The sequence below is a fragment of the Molossus molossus genome, unplaced genomic scaffold (assembly GCF_014108415.1).
Source record: "Molossus molossus isolate mMolMol1 unplaced genomic scaffold, mMolMol1.p scaffold_m16_p_5, whole genome shotgun sequence".
NCBI classification, from domain to species: domain Eukaryota; kingdom Metazoa; phylum Chordata; class Mammalia; order Chiroptera; family Molossidae; genus Molossus; species Molossus molossus.
The window spans coordinates 64,578,681-64,603,029 of record NW_023425388.1 but is presented as its reverse complement, the minus strand read 5'-3'; the positions used below and the strand labels follow the sequence as shown (position 1 = coordinate 64,603,029).

Below are 24,349 nucleotides of genomic sequence, written 5' to 3'. Positions count from 1 at the left end.
CTCTCCATATACAATCTATTATCAAATTGGGTTTAGTTATCTTCTAAGTATTTCTGGAATCTCTCTCACTATCTGTCCTCACTCCCACCTAGTACAAGCTACCATCACTTTCAGCCCAGATACTGCCTCAACTTTACTGGTGCCTGCACATACTCTGGTTTTCAGCCATGTGGATTCCACATTGCTGTCAGTCTCCCAACTCCTTTTCTTTAAAAATCTCCAAAAGCTGTCCACTGTTCTTAGGATAAACACAGCCTTCTACCATGACCCATGAGGCCATGCACATCTAATCCTACCCACCCCTCTGGCCTCATTTCCACCATATGCCCTGTGACGTCTTCCACTCTGTCATGCTAACATTCATTCTTCCCCTCACACTCACTGAGTTCCTATCTAGCAGTCTTGCTCATGCTATTCCTTCAGTTTGAAATTATGATTCCTTAGCTCTCAAATCAAGCATCACTTCTTCAGGGAGGGGCTCCTAAATGAGCAAAATCCATCCATTATATGTTGTTGTGGTACCTTCTTGCTCTTTCTCATGGTTCCTGTCATAGTTGTATTTCTATATTTGCTTGTATTTCCTTTAGACTTTAAGCACTATGGGGTCAGGGCCAAGTTTGCTTTTGTTTGCCAACATGCCTGCTAGTTAATGACACAGCATCTCAATCCACTGCACTGTTATGCATTAAACATTCGCCAATAAATTCATGAGACAGGCCAAACTGCTTGGAACAAAATTTAAGCGCTCTAAAAATACAGAAAATAAATAGTCAAAGTTAATCATTTGTAGTATGGTCAAATAAAAAGCAAGGAAGAAGGGCATATGTTGAGGGAAGAGGGGGTATAAGAGCATGCCATATCAGTGGGGTCAAGGCTGCCCAAGTTAGTGAGGTAAGAATGAATGAGCCTTGAATTCCACACAAAGAGCTTGGACGCACTCTTACAAGCTATGGTGATCTAGTGGAGGTTCTTAGAGTATTAAAGTGAAGGTAAGAAAGATCAACCCAGGTAAATTAACCTATCGTCTTGGAACTAGACAGAGGTAGCAGCTTTAGCAGCAAGGAGACTGTTAAGATGCTTAAGGTAGGCTAGCATGAGGTTTGTCACCTGGAATTTAAAGGGGGCAGATCCTGGGATTAAGCAACAGAACTTGGTGATTAACTGGATTTGTAAAATGAAAAAATGTGTCAAAACTGCTTTCCTCTGACTCTACCTTGCCCTAAGATTTACACATTAGGAGATATAGAAATAAGGACTGGAGAAAGATGACATGATCAGAGTCACACAATTTTATTTCTCCCCCCAAGGACTTCAAATAATGAAATAAAGTATTAGGCTAAAAGAAACCCAGGCAGACGATGCATCAATTAATTACCTGGCATCTCATTCTACTTTATTGTTGTTGGGGCAAGATGTTCAGTAAGTAGCATTTTGTTTGACATTCAGAAGGCAATCTGTTTCTATTTCTGCATAGGATTCAGTTAGACGAAACAAACACACTCCAAGGCATGAAACAGATGAAAGAGTGATGGACTAAGAGTAAGGATGCCAGGGTTCTGGTCTCAGCTCTCAAATGAGCTCTATTGTGTCAACCTGAGATGGGTGACTTCCCTGAACACTACCTGTAAAACTGGCCAGGAAGGGAAGACAGGGACTGGAAGTGGCTTCGACTTATGGTCAGCAGAGCGCTGGGATTCAGAGGGTCCCATGGGGACAAGGAAGTTGCCGAGTGGGCAGCCTCTGATCCACCACCCATAGGCTCCTCACCCTGAGAAGCTCCACTTTACTCTCTACTAATCAGGGATCAAGCTGTCATTAAGTCTTCAGTAGGATCCTAACCTTCCTTCATACTACTGAGTAAAAATGACAAGTTCTAGATGCTAAGAACCTTGTCCCTTAGGATTCAGCTGTCTGATTTCCTAGAGAATAATATTACACATTGATAATTGTGTGGGTCTACAAGTTAACACCACTCTATGATCCCTTAAGATTTTTTCACAAAAGCATAAATGACACATCCTTTTATCATTTGTTGGGGAAACTGAACTTTCACTCCAGGAATCAACTTCGAGGTTGGATGAATATAACCAGAGCTATTGGACAACAATACAAGGGCTGTAGGTAATTACTTTAGCCTTATCTTAATGTTTTGTTTTAAGAAGCAAGTATTACTTGTGTGATAAAAATTTATTTCTTTGTAAAGAAAAAGAATACCTCTGACAACTGATCTCTCCAAAGCTCAGAATACGGGTACTATGGTAACTTCCCAGGACTCCCTGACCTCAGTGGCTTTATCAGGGGCCCCAAGCCACACCAACTAGTGAGTCCCAAATCTGACATCATTTTACTAATTGGGTTGACTCTTCTTTAGAAACAGAAGTGAACAAAGTGATGGACCAAAATGAACACACTCTAATACAGGGGTTTCCAAAGTTCATATCGCAATTTGCAGTGCATCTTGAGGAAATCAACTTATTGGATTTTTCTACTTAATATTGCTAATTTGGGGGAATATTTTCTATGAATTTAAATGTTATTAACATAATATTTTATGTCAATTTGTTATTCTTTTATCCAACACAGTAACAGGGTTTGTGTGAGTGTAATCCTTTTGTTTCTATTTTATAAATCTTACATATATGTTTATATGTCATAATGTAAGTGGTATTTCTTACTGGGAGCTGTGAAAAAAAAGTTTGAAAAACACTGCTTTGTAGATACTGGGAGTGAGAGAGGAAGCGGATCTTCACCAGTTTGATCTTAGAGACATATTAGTAACTTGGGTTTAAAAATAAGTAAGTGAGGGCAGTGGGGAGAGACCCAGTATTTCCTGAGTGATGACCATGATGTAGACACTGTGCTGGATCTTAACCCACCCAACAAGAGTTGGCCTCCTGGTGGGAGAGAAGGGAGTAGGGAGGAAAAGGGCTTATCAGGAATTTCGCCTGTTTTCTAGATGAAGGGAGATTCCTTCAAAGTTACAACTACTAGAGGCCGATTCTGAAATCCAACCTGATAGTCACTTCACTATTAATCGCGGTTTCTTAGCTGTAGGTGAAGGAGGAGTAGAGAAGCCTAAACGGAATATTTTAGGCCAGTTTCTTTCAAGTTAGCTTTATAAAATCCTACTTGAGCCTAAATCATGACTGCCATTGTCATCATGGCTGACATTTACTAAGCTCTCACTTGGTTCCAGGAACTGTATTAAGTGCTTTCAAACCTTTATTTCATTTAATCCTTACAAAAACCTTATGATACATGTACTATAATCATCCCGGTTTACTGGAGGCTTTTAGCAGTTCAGTAAGTTGACCAACATCATGGATGCTAAATCCATATGCACATTAAATAGTTGAACGCAGCTTTATTTACATTTCCTGCACATATTCAGAGAAAATCCCTGCTAAAAGAGCTATTTCCCCCCTTCAAAGTGTAGAAGTCAAAACAGTTGAAATCTCAGTTTCTCACCTATGAAATAAAAGTGCAATTGGATGTTCCCTTAGGACATTTCACATTCAGCATTCTCTGGTTCTAAAATGTGTCATGCAGGTAGGCTTCCATTTAAAGAATGCCAGGCAAACACAGCAGTCTTTATTCTTTTACTTCAGCATCCTGGCTACTCACTCTGCATGGCTGGTTCATGAACATCTGGAACAATGTTTTCTGAAGTCCCTGTCCACTCAGCAATTTGCTTACTGGAAGAATATACTCTTTGGCTATCATCACTGTATTTGAAAATGTTCATTGTTCAATATTCTTCATAAAAACTGAATAGCTTTTAAAACACTGTGCTGGTAATTTAAGAATTAGGGTTTATACCCAATTGGGATTTTTGTCTGTAAAGCTTCTTTTCTTACCCTATTGACTGCTGACTACAAAGTCCATGCTGTCCACTCTCTGCTCAGAAACACTCTAGGGATGGGGTGCCCAGGGGCAGGCCTCTATTTTCCTAAAAAGGCAGCTCAAGCATCTTCATAAATCTCTAGCTGTTGTGGACTCTGAGCTAAACAGGCAAGGCATAGAAGAGAAAACTGTGCAAAACTGTGGGATTTTTATGAATATGTTTTCATAGTCCAAACTGATGACTATCCTGGTAGAATTTCAGGCACTTCAATTTAGGTGAGGTTTGGTCCATTTTAGGTGAGGTTTGTGTAACGTGGGTGTCCAACATCTAGTCTTGTCAGCTTCAGATAATTTGTAGGCCCTGTATCCTGCAAAAAATGTGGTAAACTAAAGGACCTAAGGATACCATTTTTTTAGTTTTCTACCCTTTGCAATCCCCCCTCCCTCAGCATTAAGCTTAAGTTATTGTAGAATCTTGTCTGAATGAGTTTTTGTTCCATCTTAACAATTTCCATGTCCTATTAAGCTTGTAAAAATTGAATTCTGCCTGTACCTTCATATTACATCTTTTCCCTCAGAAAAATACAAGACTCAGATTGGTCTTTGGGCAAACTGAGTTGACCTCCCACTGACAAAGAGGTAAGAGGGCAGTTATTTTTAAGAGAGAGGGAGAAAAAGATAAAACAAAATAAAACAGGACAGAACTTCAAAGGGAAATGACATGGAAATGGTAAGTTCTGGTTTGCAAGATCACACCTACATCCTCCCTGAAAAGGGCTGAAAGAGCCTGCACAAGCCACCATTTAGCTATTCTTTCCTACCTGGTTTCACTCATGCAGATACACACTTCTGTCATATTCCCGAGAGATAAAAACCACACACAAAGTCATGCTTTCCAAAGCAGACAGGGCACTGGCGTAGAGGTTGAAGATGAAAAAGGGGTGGATGGTGGGACACCTGAAGGGAAGAGACTGAGCAAGGGGGAAGTTAGGAAAGTGGATGGAGAGAAGAAAAAAAAAAAGGTAGAAAAGTGACCCTGAAGAAGGTTAGCAAAGAGCCAAATGTATAGATTCTGAATCATCACGGACATTCGTTATATACTTGAGGGCACATTATAATCTCCCAGGAGTGAAATAAATGCAGTTTGGGGCCAATATGCTTGTGATCGTATCTAAAACGTAAAAGCAAGTATCAGATGAAAGGAAAACGTAACTAGGATTGTAAGAGGAGCGTGACGGCATCTATTAATTCAGCTTTGGAGCCTAAGAAGTGCCTAATGACCGCAAGAGGGGAAGCCTAGAGGTTTCTTTCTTAGTTGCAACTGTTTGCAAAGGCCGTGGGCTAATAAAAAGAGGAACACAACAGGTTCTCACAGGTAAAACTATCCAATCCCCGCACCTCCTGGCGCCCGTGCCCGGAGCCACCTAAGCGCAGCCCAGGCCTCCTCTGTCCAGCCCGTGGCCAGCTCCGCAAGGCGGCAACAATGGCTCCCAGTCTCCGTGGGCCCAGGGTGGGACCCGTTTCCCCAGGCTCACCTGTTGGGAGCCAGGTGAAGAACAGCAGCCAAGGCGCAGGTAGCTCGAGACCCATCCCGGCCCCTCTCCGGCCCCTTTCAGGTCAGGGGCTCTGGGGCACTCTCCGCAGCAGCGGCCGCCGAGGGCGCAGCACTTCTCCAGGAATCCCTCCTCCGGGAATCCCTCCGCAGTCCCCGCACGGGCGCCGCCGGGAGGACCGGCCGGGCCGCGGGCAGGTGCGCCGGCCCAGCCCCACCTGGGGCGCTCCCGCCGCTCCGCCTCCCACACCGGCGCCGCCGCTTCCTGCTCCGCCCCCGGTCCCCGAGGGCCACGGCCACCTTTCTTACCTGCCACTTCCCTCTCTGCAGGCTGCCAGGTAGTTCCCTTTCTCACGAGAAAGTGTGTCCTGAGTGGTCGGGAAGCTTACCGCTGGACAGTTTCTCCCCCGCTCTGTAGAATTACGTAAACATAACTTTCTAAGGAGTATTTCCTGCGTTATGTTTCCATTCACTCATACTGCTTGGAAACAATCTCTCTCTTTTTCCTTTATTAAAAACACTCTACTAGCCCTGGCCCGTTTGGCTCAGCGGTTAGAGCGTCGGCCTGCGGTCCTGAGAGACCCGGGTTCGGTTCCCGCTAAGGGCACGTACTTCGGTTGCAGTTTGTCCCCGGCCCTGGTCGGTTGTTCGGGTGGCAGCCACTCGATGTGTCCCTTTCACATCGATGTTTCTCTCTCTCTCTCTGTTCCTCTCTCTCCCCCCCACTCTACCTGAACAAAAAATGGAAAAATGTCCTCGGGTGAGGATAAAAAACAAAACAAAACAAAAACCAAAAAAACCCACTCTACTATAAAGTTTACACATTACGTCAATTCACGTCTTCTAGAAACTAAAGAGCGTATGAACTAAAGAAAAAACTAAAAACTTTCTGGAAACCAAAGAAAATGAACACACAACACAAAATCTATGGGATGCACCGAAAGCAGTACTCAGAGGGAAGTTCATAGTACTACAGGCCTATCTCAAGAAACAAGAAAAAGCCCTGGCCAGTTTGGCTCAGCGGTTAGAGCATTGGCCTGTGGTCCAGAGAGACGCAGGTTCGGTTCCCGCTAAGGGCATGTACCTCCACTGCAGTTTTTCCCCGGCCCTGGTTGGGTTGTGTGAGTGGCAACCACTCAATGTGTCCCCTTCACCTCAATGTTTCTCTCTCTCCCACTCTATCTGAACAAAAAATGGAAAAATGTCCTCAGTTGAGGATAAAAGAAAAAGAAACAAGAAAAAATTTCTAATAGACTAACCTCACAACTTAAAGAACTAGAAAGCAAACAAAAAGAAAACCCCAGAGCAAGTACAAGCAAGGAAATAGTAATCAGAGCAGAAATAAATGATATGGAGACCAAAAAAAACAATTCAAAGGATCAGTGAAACGAAGAGCTGCTTTTTCCAAAAAATAAACAAGATTGATGGACCCCTAGCTAGACTCACCAAGAAACAAAGAGAGAGAACCCAAATACACAAAATCAGAAATGAATGAGGAGAAATAACAACTGACACCACAGAAATACAAAGGATCCTTAACAAATACTATGAACAATTATATGGCAACAAATTCAACAATCTAAGTGAAATGGACAAATTTCTAAAAACACACAGTCTCCCAAAACTGAACTGGTAAGAGATAGAAAACTGGAACAGACCAATAATAACCAAGGAAACTGAAGAGATAATGAAGACTCTCCCAGCAAACTAAAGCTCAGGACCTGATGGCTTCACGGGGGAGTTTTACTGAACTTTCAAAGAAGAACTAACACCCATTCTCCTCAAACTATTTCAAAAAATTCAAGAAGAAGGAAGACTTTCAAACTCGTTTTATGAGGCCAGCATAATTCTAATTCCAAAACCAGAAAAAGACACTACAAAGAAAGAAAACTATAGGCCAATATCCCTGATGAACATAGATGCCAAAATTCTGAACAAAATAGTGGCAAATCAGATCCAGCAATATACCAAAAAAATTATTCACCATGACCAAGTGGGATTCATCCCAGGGATGCAAGGCTGGTACAATATTCGCAAATCAATCAATGTGATACACCACATTAAACAAAATGAAGAGTAAAAACCACATGATCATATCAATAGATGTTGAAAAAGCATTCGACAAAATCCATCACCCATTTCTGATTAAAACACTCAGCAATGTGGGAATAGAGAGATCATATTTCAACATAATAAAGGTCGTATATCAAAGACCTATAGCCAACATCATACTCAAAGGGGGGGAAAAAAGCATTTTCCTTAAGAACAGGAACAAGACAAGGATGCCCACTTTTGCCACTCTTATTTAACATAGTACTGAAAGTCTTAACCACAGCAATCAGGCATGAAGAAAAAATAAAAGGGATCCAAATTGGAAAGGAGGAAGTGAAACTGTCATTATTTGCAGATGACATGATATTATACATAGAAAACCCTAAAGACTTCATCAAAATTTACTAGACTTAATAAATGAATTTGGCAAAGTAGGAGGATACAAAATTAATGTCAAGAAATCCACGGAATTCTTATACACCAATGATGAAGCCACAGAAAGAGAAACTAAAAAAACATCCCATTTACCACTGTGGCAAAAAAAATTAAGATATCTAGGTATAAACTTAACCAAAGAAGTAAAAGACCTATTTGCAAAAAACTACAGGACATTGAAAAAAGAAATAGAGGAAGGTATAAAAAAGTGGAAGTACATACTTTGTTCATGGATTGGAAGAATTAACATCATTAAAATGTCCAATTACCCAAAGCAATCTATAGATTCAATGCAATATCCATCAAAATACCAACGACATACTTCACAGAACTAGAACAAATACTTCAAAAGTTCATATGGAACCAAAAAAGACCCTGAATAGCCACAGCAATCTTGAAAAAAGAAGGACAGCCCTGGCCAGTTTGGCTCAGCGGTTACAGCATTGGCCTGCGGTCCGGGGAGACCTGGGTTCGGTTCCCGCTAAGGGCAAGTGCCTCGGTTGCAGTTTGTCCCCGGCCCTGGTTGGTCATGTGGGTGGCAGTCACTCGATGTGTCCCTTTCACATCGATGTCTCTCTCTCTCTCTCTCTTCCTCTCTCTCCCTCCCACTCTATCTGAAAAAAAATAAAGGAAAAATGTCCTCGGGTGAGGATTAAAAAAAAGAAGGACAAAGTAGGTTATACATTACCAGATTTCAGGTTATACTACAAAGCCACTGTAATCAAAACAGCCTGGTACTGGCACAAGAACTGGCATATAGACCAGTGGAACAGAATAGAGAACCTAGAAATGGACCTAAGACATTATGCTCAATTAATTTTTGACAAAGGAGGCAAGAGCATACAATGGAGTAAAGACAGCCTCTTTAATAAATGGTGTTGGGAAAATTGGACAGCTACATGCAAAAAAATGAAACTAGACCATCATTTACACCATACACAAACATAAACTCAAAATGGATAAAAGACTTAAATGTGACCCATGAATCCATAAAAATTCTAGAAGAAAATGTAGGCAACAAAATTTCGGACATCATACGGAGCAGAATTTTCACTGATACATTACCTAAGGCAACAGAAACCAAGGAGAAAATGAACACATGGAACTACATCAAACTCAAAAGCTTCTGCACAGCAAAAGAAACAACCATCAAAATGGAAAGGCAACCCACTGTATGGGGGAGCATAATTGCCAATGATATATCAGATAAGGGGTTAATTTTCAAAATATATAGAGTACTCATGCAACTCAACAAAAGGAAGACAAAGAACCCAATTAAAAAATCGGCAGAGGACCTAAATAGACACCTCTCCAAACAGGACATACAAATGGCCAAGAGACATATGAAGAAATGCATAACATCACTAATCATCAGAAAGATGCAAATTAAAACAACAATGAGGTATCACCTCACACCTGTCAGAATGGCCGCCATCAACGAATCATCAAACAACAAGTGTTGGTAAGGATGTGGAGAAAAGGGGACTCCCACCAGTACAATGCTGGTGGGAATGCAGACTGGTGCAGCCACTATGGAAAACACTATGGTGTTACCTCAAAAAAGTAAAAATTGAATTACCATTTGACCCAGTGATCCCACTTCTAGGAATATACCCTAAAAAGCTTAAACACCAATCAGAAAGAATATATGTACCCCCATGTACATAGCAGCACTATTTACAATAGCTAAGACCTGGAAACAGCCCAAGTGTGCATCAGTAGACGAATGATAAAGAAGCTGTGGTACATATACACAATGGAGTACTATGCAGCTGTATGAAAGAAAGATCTCTTATCCTTTGAGATGACATCGAGGGACCTGAAAAGTATTATTCTAAGCGAAACAAGCCAAGCAAAGAAAGACAAATATCACATGATCTCACTTATATGTGGAATATAATGAAGATAACAGTCTGAGGAATAGGGTAGACCCTGAGATGTGGAAGTAGGATAATAGTGACAACCCTCAGAAGAGGGGGTGGAGAGGAGGGAAGAGATAAACCACAGAACTTACAAGCATGTATGCATAACCGATGGGCACAGAAAACAAAGCCGGGGATGGGGTGGGAGGGATGGGAAGGAGGGTGTCAATGGGGAAAAAAGGAGAAACATCTGTAATAAAAATAAATTAATAAAAATAAATAAACTTAATTTTCAACAATTATAAAAGTAACAGATGTTTCTTATAGAAAAATATAAAATTTTTAAAGGAAATAAGATAAAACCCAGCACCCACCACTGATAGTTTGGCATTGTTAATGTTGATATGTTCCTTTTTATTATTTCCCTTCCTGCATGCAGCTCAGCAGCCCCTCACAGACCTCAGCCCTTCTAGGTGAAAGGTTCTAGGTCTCTTTACAGCAGGCCACCCAGGATATAATTTATCTTTACTTCTTCCTTGGCAGGAACCCACAGGAAGGGGCAAAGAAAAACAGAGGACGACAGCACACTTGCCTTTAGGAACTAATCAATCAACCAAAACCATTAATTTGGAACATCACCTATACAGTGGTCAATACAAATAGACAGCAAGCCATTTTTTTAATTTTTATTTATTTTTTTTCTTTACTGATTTTTAGAGAGAGATGAAGGGAGAGGGAGAGAGAAACATTGATGAGAGAGAACATTGACTGGCCACTTCCTGCATGCCCCCCACTGGGGATTGGGCCCACAATCTGGGCATGTGTCTTGACCAAGAATCAAAGCTGTGACCTCCTGGTGCATGGGTTGACGCTCAACCACTGAGCCACACTGGCCAGAGGACAGCAAGCCTTTTTAAATACCTCTTCCTTATCAGGGATTTTTCATCATGCTCCCCCGTCTGTAACATAACACAATTATTCTTCCTGCTAGCCACCAGCTTTTTCCTCACGAAAAGCATTATAAAGACGCATTTAACGTGGTTTCTGCTCTTCAGAGAGTTTCCATTCAGGGCGCTGACTTTAGGAGTCAATATTATTTCTCTTAAGTGTATCCCTGCCCTTCTCTGCTCTGAAGAGTCCTTTTTATTGATGTTACTGGTGTCCCTCATCTCACCTCCACCAGCAGGGTTATCCTTATCCTGCCCTTGTGAATCTGATTAGAGGTCTCAACACATTTTCTTCTATCCATCTTCCTCCCTCCCCCTCCACTCCTGGGTCTGGTTTCTGGTTGCCCAAATGGGCTTCTCCACTTTAAATGTTTTTCTTGTAGCTTCTTCTCTTCCAGAAAATAGGAAGTAAATTCAGGAAGTCATGGCCAAGAGCGGATGGTACAGTACATTTAGAAGCTTTTAGATCTTCCACAGGGGGATCCCAGTACAACAGCAGCAGGATACAATGTGAGCACGAGGTGCTCCAGAGACCCTACACATGCTCTCAGGAACCTGCACATGCTCTCAGGAATGTTGTATATGTTTAAGTGTTTGTGATGCTGAAGGACTTGTGTGGTTGCTGGCTTAGTGAATTGTTCTAGGCAAATTTTCAGTCCCAGTCTAAAAAAGTATGAACCCTTTCCTTCCCACACCTACCTCCCATGCTCCTCAGTCCTTGCTTTGGTTTAAAGGTCATTTTAATATTCATCGAAGCCAACATTTCTCCATGTTTATTTCATGGTACAGTAGTTGCATGGAATGTTAATAAATAGTATATGCGAAAAAGGCTCTGTGATCAAATATATACAAGAAATGCTGGATTAAACTAAATAAAACATTTTCCAGGACTTGTCAAACCCTTAATGTGCTAGTGTACACGTGAATTTCCAAGGGAATATTTCCCAGCATTATTCAACCACAACCCCCCCACCCCCATATCTCAAGATAGATGTTCCATGGAACATATTTTGGAAAATCCTGGGGTTCTAAAGTAAATATAATTGGGGTGATATGTTGGAGACTTCTATAGGAGCAAAAAAATGACTTTAACAAAGATTATCAAAGTGCAAGAGAATTAGAATTTTCTCTTAGGAATCATTTATACAGTTGAACGTCTACCTCCATTGCTTCTCTTGGAGTGAACACTTGACTGTTAACTTTATATATTTCTCTGTCTACTACATGCACCTTTTTTCTTCATTACTTATATATTATGCACCAAGCAATGTTCTATGTACTTTCAATGCAGTATCTCATTAAATTCCCACAATAGCTATATAAAATAAGAACTATTATTATCAATCACATTTTTCAAATGTAATTTTGATTCATTCACACCAGATGACTATTGTTTTATTACTGTTGTCATTTTTTTTAAAGATTTTTAAATTGGCCTGGCCAGTGTGGCTCAGTTGATTGAGCATCGTCCCATGGACTGAGAGGTCCCAGTTTGATTCCCAGTCGGGGCACATGCCCAGATTGTGGGCTTGATCTCCGGTGAGGCACATGCTGGAGACAGCCAAAGTTTCTCTCTCACATTGATGTTTCTGTCTCTCTCTCCCTTTCTCTTTCTCTAAAAAACTCAATAAAAACATATTTTTAAAAAAATAAAGAGTTTTAATTGATTTTTAGAGAGAGAGAAAGGGAGAAGGAACGAGAGAGAGAAACATTGATGAGAAAGTGAAACATTGATAAGCTGCATCCTGCAGGGCCCCTATCGGGAATTGAACCGTCAACCTTTCAGTGCATGAGGTGATGCCCAACCAACTGAATCACACCAGCCAGGGCTATCATTCACATTTCACAGATGTTAAAGCTGATGTACAAGCAAGTAACTTGTTCAAGGTAACAAAGCTAGCAAGTGGTGGAGTTATGAGTCTAAGTGAGGTAGTCTGATTCCAGACCTTGTGCTCTAAGCTATTACACCATATCCTCTCACATAGCTATGTCTCGATCTGTATTTACAGCTAACTGACTTTATCAATGTGTGCCAATGCCATTTCTTTCCACATATGTCATTTAGCTATACATAAAGGAAATTCCACTACACTGAGCCAGTCATTGTGCCAACATACACCATTGGTTCATTGAAAGTTAGATAAGGATACACATTTGGCTCAGAACAACAGACAGCTCTTTCATTACTAGATGTAGAAGTAAAAATCACTTGACCTGCTGACAGTGACTGAGGCCAAAGTATACTCATATACAAAGTAATAATGATAACTTCCATTTATTAAACACACATTGTGCTAGGTACTATTCTAAGCACTTTTTTTTTTAAATCCTCACCCAAGGACATTCTTTGCATTCATCTTCAGACAGAGTGGGAGGGAGAGAGGGAGAAAGAGAGAGGAAAACATTGACGTGAGAGAGACACATCGAGTGGTTGCCATCCACATGACCCCAATCGGGGCCAGGGACAAATTGCAACCAAGGCATGTGCCCTTAGCGGAAACCAAACCCGGGTCTCTCTGGACCATGGGCCGACGCTCTAACCGCTGAGCCAAACCAGCCAGGGCTAAACAGTTTTTGTATTAACTTCAATAATTCTTTCAGCAACACTATGAAGCAGGAACTGTCACTGTCCTCATTTTACAGCTCAAACACTTGAGGCTCAAAGGTTCATTTACTTACTTAGGGTTATCCAGTTTGAAAGTAGCAGAGCTGAGATGCAAGTTCAGGCCATCTGCCTTTAGAGCATACACCCTTAATCACTACCCTAGCCATTCTATGCTTCTTTGTGTTGACTGGTCCAGGGTCTAACTACAAAGTACAGAGTTTATGATCTCATCAATTATAATCACAGCTGCTAGTTGAAACTGTGTCCATTAATGTTTCTGAATACTGCATCTATCTGCACATGTGCATCTGTATTTGAGAATAATGTGACATTTGTTTATCTACATGTATATTTATCAAGCACTGAGGGGAAAAAAAGTCAGAAAATAAAATAAACATGTAAGTAAAAATCATGCCCCAGGCAGCTAAAGCTAAAGGGAGGCAAGAAATGAAATTACTAACTAATATTGCAATATGTAGAATATAGTTGGCCCTCAGTATCCAAGGTTCCACATACGCAGATTCAACCAACCAAATCCTGCAAATACAGAGGGCAAACTAAGGGAAATGAGCATCCACGGATATAATGGGGTGGGGGAGGGGGTTCTGGGACCAATCCTCCTGAGGTACAACTATATATATTATTCATTTTTGAATGTCTAGCATCTAGTACCTGGCATAGGTAGTGCTCAATAAATGTTTATTGAGCTCTTTTACATAGTTCCTGAAGGAAGTGATCTCTGAACTGGGTTTAAAATGAATAAGATTCTGCCAGAGCAAGCCAAGTAGAGAGAACAGCATGTGTTTAAAAATTATATTACACCAGGAAATAGCATAGCTGAACTATAAGCACTTCAGATTTGCTAGACTGTAGTACAGGGTGGGGATCGGTAGGAAAGTATGATAGAGAGCTAGCCAGGGTAAATAAAGGACTTGCATGGCCAGCTGGAGAAATAAGACTTTATAGAGTAGACAATGGGAAGCCAGTGAAGGGTTTTAAGACTGGCAAACATGATCAGACTTGTATTTTAGAAAGATAAACTTGGCAGCAGTGAGAAGAATGATAAGTAGAAATTTAGGTGAGCCCTGGCCAGTTTGGCACTGTGATTAGAGCATTGGCCTGCGGATCAGAGAGTCCTGGGTTCAGTTTCCACTAAGGGCACATACGTCGGTTGCAGTTTGTCCCCGCCCCGGTTGGGGTCTTGTGGGTGGCAACCACTCGATGTGTCTCTCTCACATTGATGTTTTTCTCTCTCTCTTTCCCCCTCTCTCCCTCCTGCTCCATCTGAAGATAAATGCAAAAATGTCCTCTTGTGAGGATTTAAAAAAAAAATAGGTGAAAGGCAGGGAAAACAATTAGGAAACTGTTACTATAGTCAAAGTGGTAAATACTGAGGGCTCAGGTCAATCCACTGGTGTTGGGAATGGAGAGGAGAAAATATTTTGGCTGATACTTAGAATCTAGAACTAACAAGATTGATAATAAATTAGATATGGAAATGGAGAAAAAACTGTATGTTTCTGACCATTGAGCCTTGGTGGATAGTAATGCCTTTAAAGAACATAGATACATAGAAAGATTCTGAATCACTTCAGATACATTATACCTGAAAGAATAGTGAACAATCCAAAGGAAAAGCCTATCGATGGTTGGAATAATTTGTTAAGTGAAACTGATTAAATGAGGTTGGTAGGAGTTGCATATTTATATAGGGAAGTCTGGGTCAGTAGAGTCCTGGGTGACTCACTTTTTGGTTAGTGGGATATAACAAGATAATTAAACTTGTTATAGAGTAGGGCTAAAAGCAAGAGGCAATGGAATTGGTGAAAAGAGTTTGGAGTAAATATGTTCATTATTACCACTCCTATTCAGTATTATACTGGATATTATAACTAGCACAATAAGAAAATAAAAATTAAAAGGCTAAAAATAAAGAATAAATATGTTATTCACAGTATTATGATTCTGCAGACTGTTGAAGAAAATCTCAAATTATGTATAAGGACTAACAAGAGAAGTTGCTAGAAACAAGGTCAATATATTAATGTCAATGGCATTTATATATACCAGCAACATTCATTTGGAAGATATTACTTTAAAATATACATTTACAATAGCAATAAATCTATAAAGTAACTAGAAATAAACCTAACAATACATGTGGAACAGTTTTATGAAGAAAATTTTTAGAAGTTACTGAAACATTTTTGAAGACTTAAATAAATGGAAAGATGTACCATGTTCATGGATACGAACATTCAGTATTACTAAGGATGATAATTTTTCCAAAATTAAACAATAAATTCTATATATTTCTAACAAAAATCTGAAAAATCTCCTCAGAACTTCCTAAGTCATTTCTAAAGTTGAATGGAAATTATAGGGTTGTAAATAGCCAAGCTAGTTTTGAAGAAGAATGAGGAGGGAGAGGAAACTTTGCCTCTTCAAATAAGAAAGCTGGAGCAATTAAAACAATGTGGCATTTGCATATAGATAAACAGATAAATAGAGGACGAAAGAAATTCTAGAAGTAGACATATGTTTAGATGGGAACTTGACATATAACAGAGGTGGCATTATAAGTCAATGGGACAGCTATAAACTATTCAATAAGTGATGTTGGGACAATTAGTGCTTGTTATGTAAAAAGATTTAGATGTACAAGCATATTTCAGAGATATTGCAGGTTTGGTTTCAGACCACTGCACTAAAGCAAGTCTTGCAATATAGTGAACCATAATCTTTTTGCTGGTGGTGAGTCTTACCTTTGAAAAATACAACATCTATGAAACACAATAAAGTGAAGCATAACAAAAGGAGGTATGCTTGTATTTTTTCTTCATACCACAAACAAAATTTCTAACTGATTAAAATCTAAATGTTAAAAGCAAAAAAAAAAAAAAAATCAAGCTTTTAGAAGAATATATGGTAGAATATCCATATGACCTTGAAGAAAAGAATGAATTCTTTTTTAATCCTCACCTGAGGACATCTTTTTCCACTTTTTGTTCAGATAGAGTGGGAGTGAGATAGAGGAAGAGAGAGAGAGAGAGAGAGAAACATTGATGTGAAAGGGACACATCAAGTGGCTGCCACCCACATGACCAACCAGGGCCGGGAAAAAACTGCAACCAAGGTACACGCCCTTAGCAGGAACCGAACCTGGGTCTCTCTGGACCGCAGGCCAACGCTCCAACCGCTGAGCCAAACCAGCCAGGGCAAGAATAAATTCTTAAATAAAACAAAAATAATTCATTAAGACATATATAAGACTATGTTAAATTTGAGTCCTATAAACAAAACACAATATATACAAAATGAAAAAAAAACAAACCACAAAGTAGAAAAACATATTTGCTATGCATTTAAAAAGCAAAAATTGGGATTCCAAAATGGCGGCGGAGTGAACAGAAGCTACACAGACCGTCTCCCAGAACCAAACTGGAATTACAATTATAACACAGACAAATTGATGGGAAAAAGCAACAGAAAAGCAGCTTGCGAGGACCATATAACGAGGGACACTGACTCGATCCTGGTAGGCTTGCGAAGGTGCGAGATGGGGGCTGGGAGCCCATGGTCCGCAGCTTAGCAGCGGCCTTAGCTGTGAGCAGCGCTCTCGAGTTACACTCCCAAGTGGCTCCACAGCGCAGAGCCGGGACAGAGGCTAAAACAGCCACAGCCACTCACCTTGGGCTCCGGCAGAGGGAGGGCAGACTGGACTGGAACTGTGTCGGGACACTCGGGATTTGGAGGGCACTCAGAGCTTTTGCTGAGTGGCAGCCACGCAGGATGGTGGCCATATGGCCCCTTCCCAGGGCTCTGGGGAGAGGCAGCAGCCCCTCCCTCGGAGATCCAACCCCACCCTGTCGGCCATTGAAGTGCTAATTGAAGCTCATTAACAACCAGCATCTGCCCCACCCTCGTGAAATCCCCTTGTGCTAAGCACCTGAGGGAGTTATTCAATCAACTGACAACCCAAAACTCATCAAGTAACCTCGACTGCTAGCCTCCAGGCAAAAAGCTAGAGGATAACAGTACCTTTCCTGGGCTAGCAACTTTAACCAGGAAAGTAAGACTTGACAGTGGTGTTTAACGTGGGTCCTCCCTTGCTCATTTAAACACAGGAGAGGGAGCCACAAACAGCAGAACACCAACACCCAAGGGAAAACTTGACAGGCTCCAAAGCCCACAGTGATGGCCAAAATGGCAAAACACAGAAACAGAAGCCAAATGAAAGAGCAAGAGACCTCCACCGAAGATGAGATCAATGTGGAGCAATTAGGCATATTAACAGAGCTAGAATTCAGAGCCATGATCTTGAGGAAGCTGAACAGCATGAGTAAGGACATAGGACACTGAAAATAAGCCAATTGGAAATTAAAAACCATCAAGAAGAGATAAAAAATGACATATCAGAAATGAAAAACACATTGGAAGGTTTAAAAAGCAGAGTAGAGGAAGCTGAGGACCGGATCAGTGAATTAGAAGACAGGGTAGAAAAAATGAACCAATCAGAAAAACAAAAGGAAAAAACTATTGAAAAACAGGAAGACAGCTTAAGAGAACTGTGGGACAACGGGAAACGTAATAATATTCGCATCATAGGAGTCCCCGAAGAAGAAGAAAATGAGCAAGGGATAGAGAATATTATAAAAAAAATAGTGACAGAAAACTTCCCTAATTTGGTGAAGGAAGAAGGTATTCAAGTTCAAGAAGCACAGAGAGTCCCAAGTAAGAAAAACCCAAACAGGCCCACACCAAGACACATAGTAATTAAAATGCCACAAATTAAAGACAAAGAGAGAATCCTAAAAGCAGCAAGAGATAAGCAACAGGTTACCTACCAAGGAAACCCCATAAGGCTCTCAGCTGACTTCTCACAAGAAACACTACAGGCCAGAAGAGAATGGCATGAAGTAATTAAAGTCATGAAAAACAAGAATCTGAATCCAAGACTACTCTACCCAGCAAGGCTATCATTCAAAATAGAAGGTCAAATAAAGAGCTTCCCAGACAAAAAAAGGCTAAGGGAATACATTAGCACCAAACCAGCACTGCAAGAAATCTTAAAAGGACTGCTGTAATTAGCAGGAGAAATGTGAAGAAAAATAGAACCACACTAAACAAAAATGGTGATAAATAAGTACATATCAATAATCACCTTAAATGTAAATGGACCGAATGCGCTGATAAAAAGACACAGAGTAGCTGATTGGATAAGAAAGCATGACTCATCTATATGTTGTTTACAAGAGACCCACCTCTCAACAAAAGACTCACATCGGTTGAAAGTGAGGGGATGGAAAAAAATTTTCCAAGCAAATGGAAAGCGAAAAAAAGCTGGGGTAGCAATTCTCATATCTGATAAATAGATTTCAAAATGAAGACCATAACTAGAGACAAAGAAGGACACTACATAATATTGAAAAGATCTATCCAATAGGAAGATATAACCTTGATAAACATATATGCACCCAATATAGGAGCACCAAAATATATTAAAAATCTTCTGGAAGACTTCCAAGGAGAAATCGACAACAATACAATCATAGCACGGGACTTCAACACCCCGTTAACAGCACTGGATAGATCCTCTAGGCAAAAAATTAGCAAGGAAACAGAGACTCTAAATGAAGCACTAGGCCAAATGGATTTAATAGATATCTACAGAGAATTACACCTAAAAACTACAGAATACACATTCTTCTCAAGTGCACATGGGACATTTTCAAAGATAGACCACATGATAGGATACAAACTAAAACTCTACACGTTCAAGAAGATTGAAATCATATCAAGCATCTTCTCAGATCACAATGGCATGAAACTAGAAATCAATTGCAACAAGAACATGCAAAGACATTTCAACACATGGAGGCTAAATAGCATGTTATTAAACAATGAATGGGTCACCGAGGAGATCAAGGAAGAAATTAATGAAAATAAACACACAACAACACAAAATCTATGGGATGCAGCGAAAGCAGTTCTGAGAGGGAAGTTCATAGCACTACAGGCCTACCTCAAAAAACAAGAAAAATTTCTAATTGACTGTCTAACCTCACAACTTAAAGAATTAGAAAGCAAATAAAAAAAAAAACCCAGAGCAAGTAGAAGGAAGGAAATAGTAAAGATCAGAGCAGAAATAAATGACATAGAGACCAAAAAAAAAAAAAACAATTCAAAGGATCAGTGAAACAAAGAGCTGGTTTTTTGAAAAGATAAACAAGATTGATGGACCCTTAGCTAGACTCACCAAGCAACAAAGAGAGAGAAACCAAATACACAAAATCAGAAATGAAAGAGGAGAAGTAACAACCAACACCACAGAAATACAAAAGATCATTAACAACTACTATGAACAACTATATGGCAACAAATTCGACAATCTAAGCAAAATGGACAAATTTCTAGAAACACACATTCTCCCAAAACTGGACCTGGAAGAGATAGAAAACTTGAACAGACCAATAACAACTAAGGAAATTGAAGAGGTAATCAAGACTCTTCCAGCAAACAAAAGCCCAGGCCCAAATGGCTTCACGGGGGAGTTTTACTGAACATTCAAAAAAGAACTAACACCCATTCTTCTCAAACTATTTCAAAAAATTCAAGAAGAAGGAAGACTTCCAAACATGTTCTATGAGGCCAGCATAATTCTAATTCCAAAACCAGAAAAAGACACTACAAAGAAAGAAAACTACAGGCCAATATCCCTGATGAACATAGACGCCAAAATCCTGAACAAAATATTAGCAAATCGGATCCAGAAATACATCAAAAAAATTATTCACCATGACCAAGTGGGATTCATTCCAGGGATGCAAGGCTGGTACAATATTCACAAATCAATAAATGTGATACACCACATAAACAAAATGAAGAATAAAAACCACGTGATCATATCAATAGATGCTGAAAAAGCATTCAACAAAATCCAGCATCCATTTCTGATAAAAACGCTCAGCAATGTGGGAATAGAGGGATCATATCTCGACATAATAAAGGCCATATATGAAAGACCTACAGCCAACATCATACTCAATGGACAGAAACTAAAAACATTTCCATTAAGAACAGGAACAAGACAGGGATGTCCACTTTCGCCACTCTTATTTAACATTGTACTGGAAGTCTTAGCAACAGCAATCAGACATGAAGAAAAGATAAAAGGGATCCAAATTGGAAAGGAGGAAGTGAAACTGTCATAATTCACAGATGACATGATATTATACATAGAAAACCCTAAAGACTCCATAAAAAATTTACTAGACTTAATAAATGAATTTGGCAAAGTAGCAGGATACAAAATTAACATCAAGAAATCGACAGCATTCTTGTACACCGATGATGAACTCACAGAAAGAGAAACTGTAAAAACAATCTCATTTACCATTGCGCCAAAAAAATGAAGATACCTAGGAATAAACTTAACCAAAGAAGTAAAGGACCTATTTGCAGAAAACTACAGGTCATTGAAAAAAGAAATAGAGGAAGATATAAAAAAAGTGGAAGCACATACCCTGTTCATGGATTGGAAGAATTAACATCATTAAAATGTCCATACTTCCCAAACCAATCTATAGATTCAATGCAATCCCCATCAAAATACCAATGACATATTTCATAGAACTAGAACAGATACTTCAAAAGTTCATATGGAACCAAAAAAGACCCTGAATAGCCACAGCAATCTTGAAAAAGAAGGACAAAGTAGGTGGGATCACAATACCAGATATCAAGTTATACTACAAAGCGACTGTAATCAAAACAGCCTGGTACTGGCACAAGAACAGGCATATAGACCAGTGGAACAGAACTGAAAACCCAGAAATGGACCCAAGGCAATACGCTCAATTAATATTTGACAAAGGAGGCAAGAGCATACAGTGGAGTAAAGACAGTCTCTTTAATAAATGGTGTTGGGAAAATTGGACAGCTACATGCAAAAAAATGAAACTAGACCATCAACTTACACCATACACAAAAATAAACTCAAAATGGATAAAAGACTTAAATGTGACCCGTGAATCCATAACAATTCTAGAAGAAAATGTAGGCAACAAAATTTCGGACATCATACGGAGCAGAATTTTCACTGATACATCACCTAAGGCAACAGAAACAAAGGAAAAAATGAACACATGGAACTACATCAAACTCAAAAGCTTCTGCACAGCAAAAGAAACAACCATCAAAATGGAAAGGCAACCCACTGTATGGGAGAACATCATTGCCAATGATATATCAGATAAGGGGTTAATTTCCAATATATATAGAGTGCTCATACAACTCAACAAAAGGAAGACAAAGAACCCAATTAAAAAATCGACAGAGGAGCTGAATAGACACCTCTCCAAACAGGACATACAAAAGGCCAAGAGACATATGAAGAAATGCTCAATATCACTAATCATCAGAGAAATGCAAATTAAAACAACAATGAGGTATCACCTCACACCTGTCAGAATGGCCACCATCAACAAATCATCAAACAACAAGTGTTGGCGAGGATGTGGAGAAAAGGGGACTCTAATACACTGCTAGTGGGAATGCAGACTGGTGCAACCACTATGGAAAACAATATGGTGTTACCTCAAAAAATTAAAAATTGAACTTCCATTTGACCCAGTGATCCCTCTTCTAGGAATATACCCTAAGAAGCCTGAAACACCAATCAGGAAGAATATATGTACCCCCATGTTCATAGCAGCACTATTTACAATAGCTAAGATCTGGAAACAGCCCAAGTGTCCATCAGTAGATGAATGCATAAAAACGCTGTGGTGCCCTGGCCGGTTTGGCTCAGCGGTTAGAGCGTCCACCTGCGGTCTGGAGAGACCCGGGTTCAGTTCCCGCTAAGGGCATGTACCTCGGTTGCAGTTTGTCCCCGGCCCTGTTTGGTCGTGCGGGTGGCAGCCACTCGATGTGTCCCTTTCACATCGATGTTTCCCTCTCTCTCTCTCTCTCTCTCTCTCTCTCCCTCCCACTCTGTCTGTACAAAAAATGGAAAAATGTCCTCGGATGAGGATAAAAAAAAACAAAAAGAAAAAAAAAACACACACAAAAAAAACGCTGTGGTACATATACACAATGGAGTACTATGCAGCTGTAAGAAAGAAAGATCTCTTATCCTTTGAGACGACATGGAGGGACCTGCAAAGTATTATCCTAAGTGAAATAAGCCAAGCAGAAAAAAACAAATACCACATGATCTCACTTATATACAGAATATAATGAACATAATAGTCTGAGGAATACGGTAGACCCAGGAACATGGAAGTAGGGCACAGACTGACATCCCTCAGAAGAGGGGGTGGGGGTGGGTGGGAAGAGATAAACCACAGAACTTATATGCATGTATGCATGACCAATGGACTTGGACAATTAAGCCGGGGATGGGGCGGGGGTGGGGTTCAGAGGGGGTGCCAATGGGGTAAAAAAGGTGAAATATCTGTAACAAAAAAATAAATAAAAAATTAAAAATAAATAAATAAATAAATAAAGTCTTACAAAAAGGAGAAGGCCAGCCTGCTGGAGTGAAGAAAACTTGGGTAAATATGGCCCTACTAATGTGGAAAACATCTCAGGAAGTGGTGCTACAGATAGTAAAGACGATGATGACATTGACCTCTTTGGATCTGATGAGGAGGAGGAAAGCGAAGAAGCAAAGAGGCTAAGAGAAGAATGGCTTGCACAGTATGAGTCAACGAAAACCAAAAAACCTGCGCTTGTTGCCAAGTCTTCCATCTTATCAGATGTGAAACCTTGGAATGACAAGATGGATATGGCAAAGTTAGAGGAGTGTGTCAGGAGCATTCAAGCAGATGGCTTGGTCTGGGGCTCTTCTAAACTGGTTCCGATGGGGTATGGTATTTAAAAACTTCAAATACAGTGTGTGGTGGAAGATGATAAAGTTGGAACAGACATGCTGGAAGAGTGGATCACTGCTTTTGAGGACTATGTGCAGTCGATGGATGTGGCTGCTTTCAACAAGATCTAAAAGCCGTCCTGGATCATTGCCCTTAAATAAAAGCTTGAAAGATAAAAAATAATAATAAAAAATAAAAATGGATAAAGGACTTGAACAGACATTACTCCATAGAGGACATACAAATGGCCAACAACCACAGAAAAAGATGCTCAACGTCATTAGTCATCAGGGAAATGCAAATTGAAACCACAATAAGATACCATTTCATTATGCACTAGGATGACTATAATTAAAGAACCATAAAATAACAAATGTTAGTGAGAATATGAAAAAATTGGACCCCTCGTATACTGCCTGGTTCAACCACAGTGGAAAAACAGTTTGACAGTTCCTCAAAAACTTAAACATAGACTTACCATATGACCCAGCAATTCTACACCTAGTTTATACCCAAAAGAACTGAAACAGGTACTCAAGCAAGTACATGTACATACATACATGTTCATAGCAGCACTATTGACAATAGTCAAAAGGTTGAAACAGCCCAAGTGTCCATCAACAGAAGAGTGGATAAACAAACTGTGATATATACACAGTATAATGGAAGATTGGCTACCTACAAAAAGGAATAAAGTACTGCTTATTCTACAAGCTATATACTACAATATGGACAAAACTCCAAAATATGCTAAGTGAAAGAAGCCAGACACAATAGGTCACATATTTTATGATTCCATTCATATGAAATAAAAGACAGATTGGTGGCTGCAGGGGAAGGGGAGGGAGAAAAATGGAAGCAACTGTTTAATGGATAACGAGTTTCCTTTGGGGCAATGAAAATGGTTTGGAACCACATAGAGATGGAGGTTATACAACATTGTGAATGCACTAAATGCCACTGAATTGTGTATGTGAATAGTTAATTTTATGTTATGTGAATTTCACCTCAATTTTTAAAAAAGTTGGATGGCCCATGGCACCATATTCTAAAAAAAAAAAAGCAAAAATTGATAACCAATATACATTAATAAAAATTCCTAAAAAGTAAGTAGAAGACAACCCAATGGTAAAGGAGATGAGCAGGCAGTTCACAAAAGAGAAAATCTGATTCACTAT

The 24,349-nt window shown here is 39.8% G+C and overlaps 1 protein-coding gene and 1 pseudogene across 2 annotated transcripts in view; one reads left to right on the top strand and one right to left on the bottom strand.

The window, feature by feature from the left end:
* The window catches only part of ILDR1 (immunoglobulin like domain containing receptor 1), a 31,242-nt gene extending 25,764 nt beyond the window's left edge, over positions 1 to 5,478 (bottom strand). For both annotated transcript variants that reach the window (XM_036243639.1, XM_036243640.1), the window contains exon 1: positions 5,379 to 5,478. In XM_036243639.1, coding sequence (XP_036099532.1) covers positions 5,379 to 5,433 — 55 coding nt within the window. In that variant the 5' untranslated portion in view covers positions 5,434 to 5,478. The remainder of the gene's footprint in view (positions 1 to 5,378) is intronic.
* A 7,062-nt stretch (positions 5,479 to 12,540) lies between these two features.
* Positions 12,541 to 23,302, top strand: LOC118616958 (annotated as a pseudogene).
* The last annotated feature ends 1,047 nt before the right edge of the window (positions 23,303 to 24,349 follow it).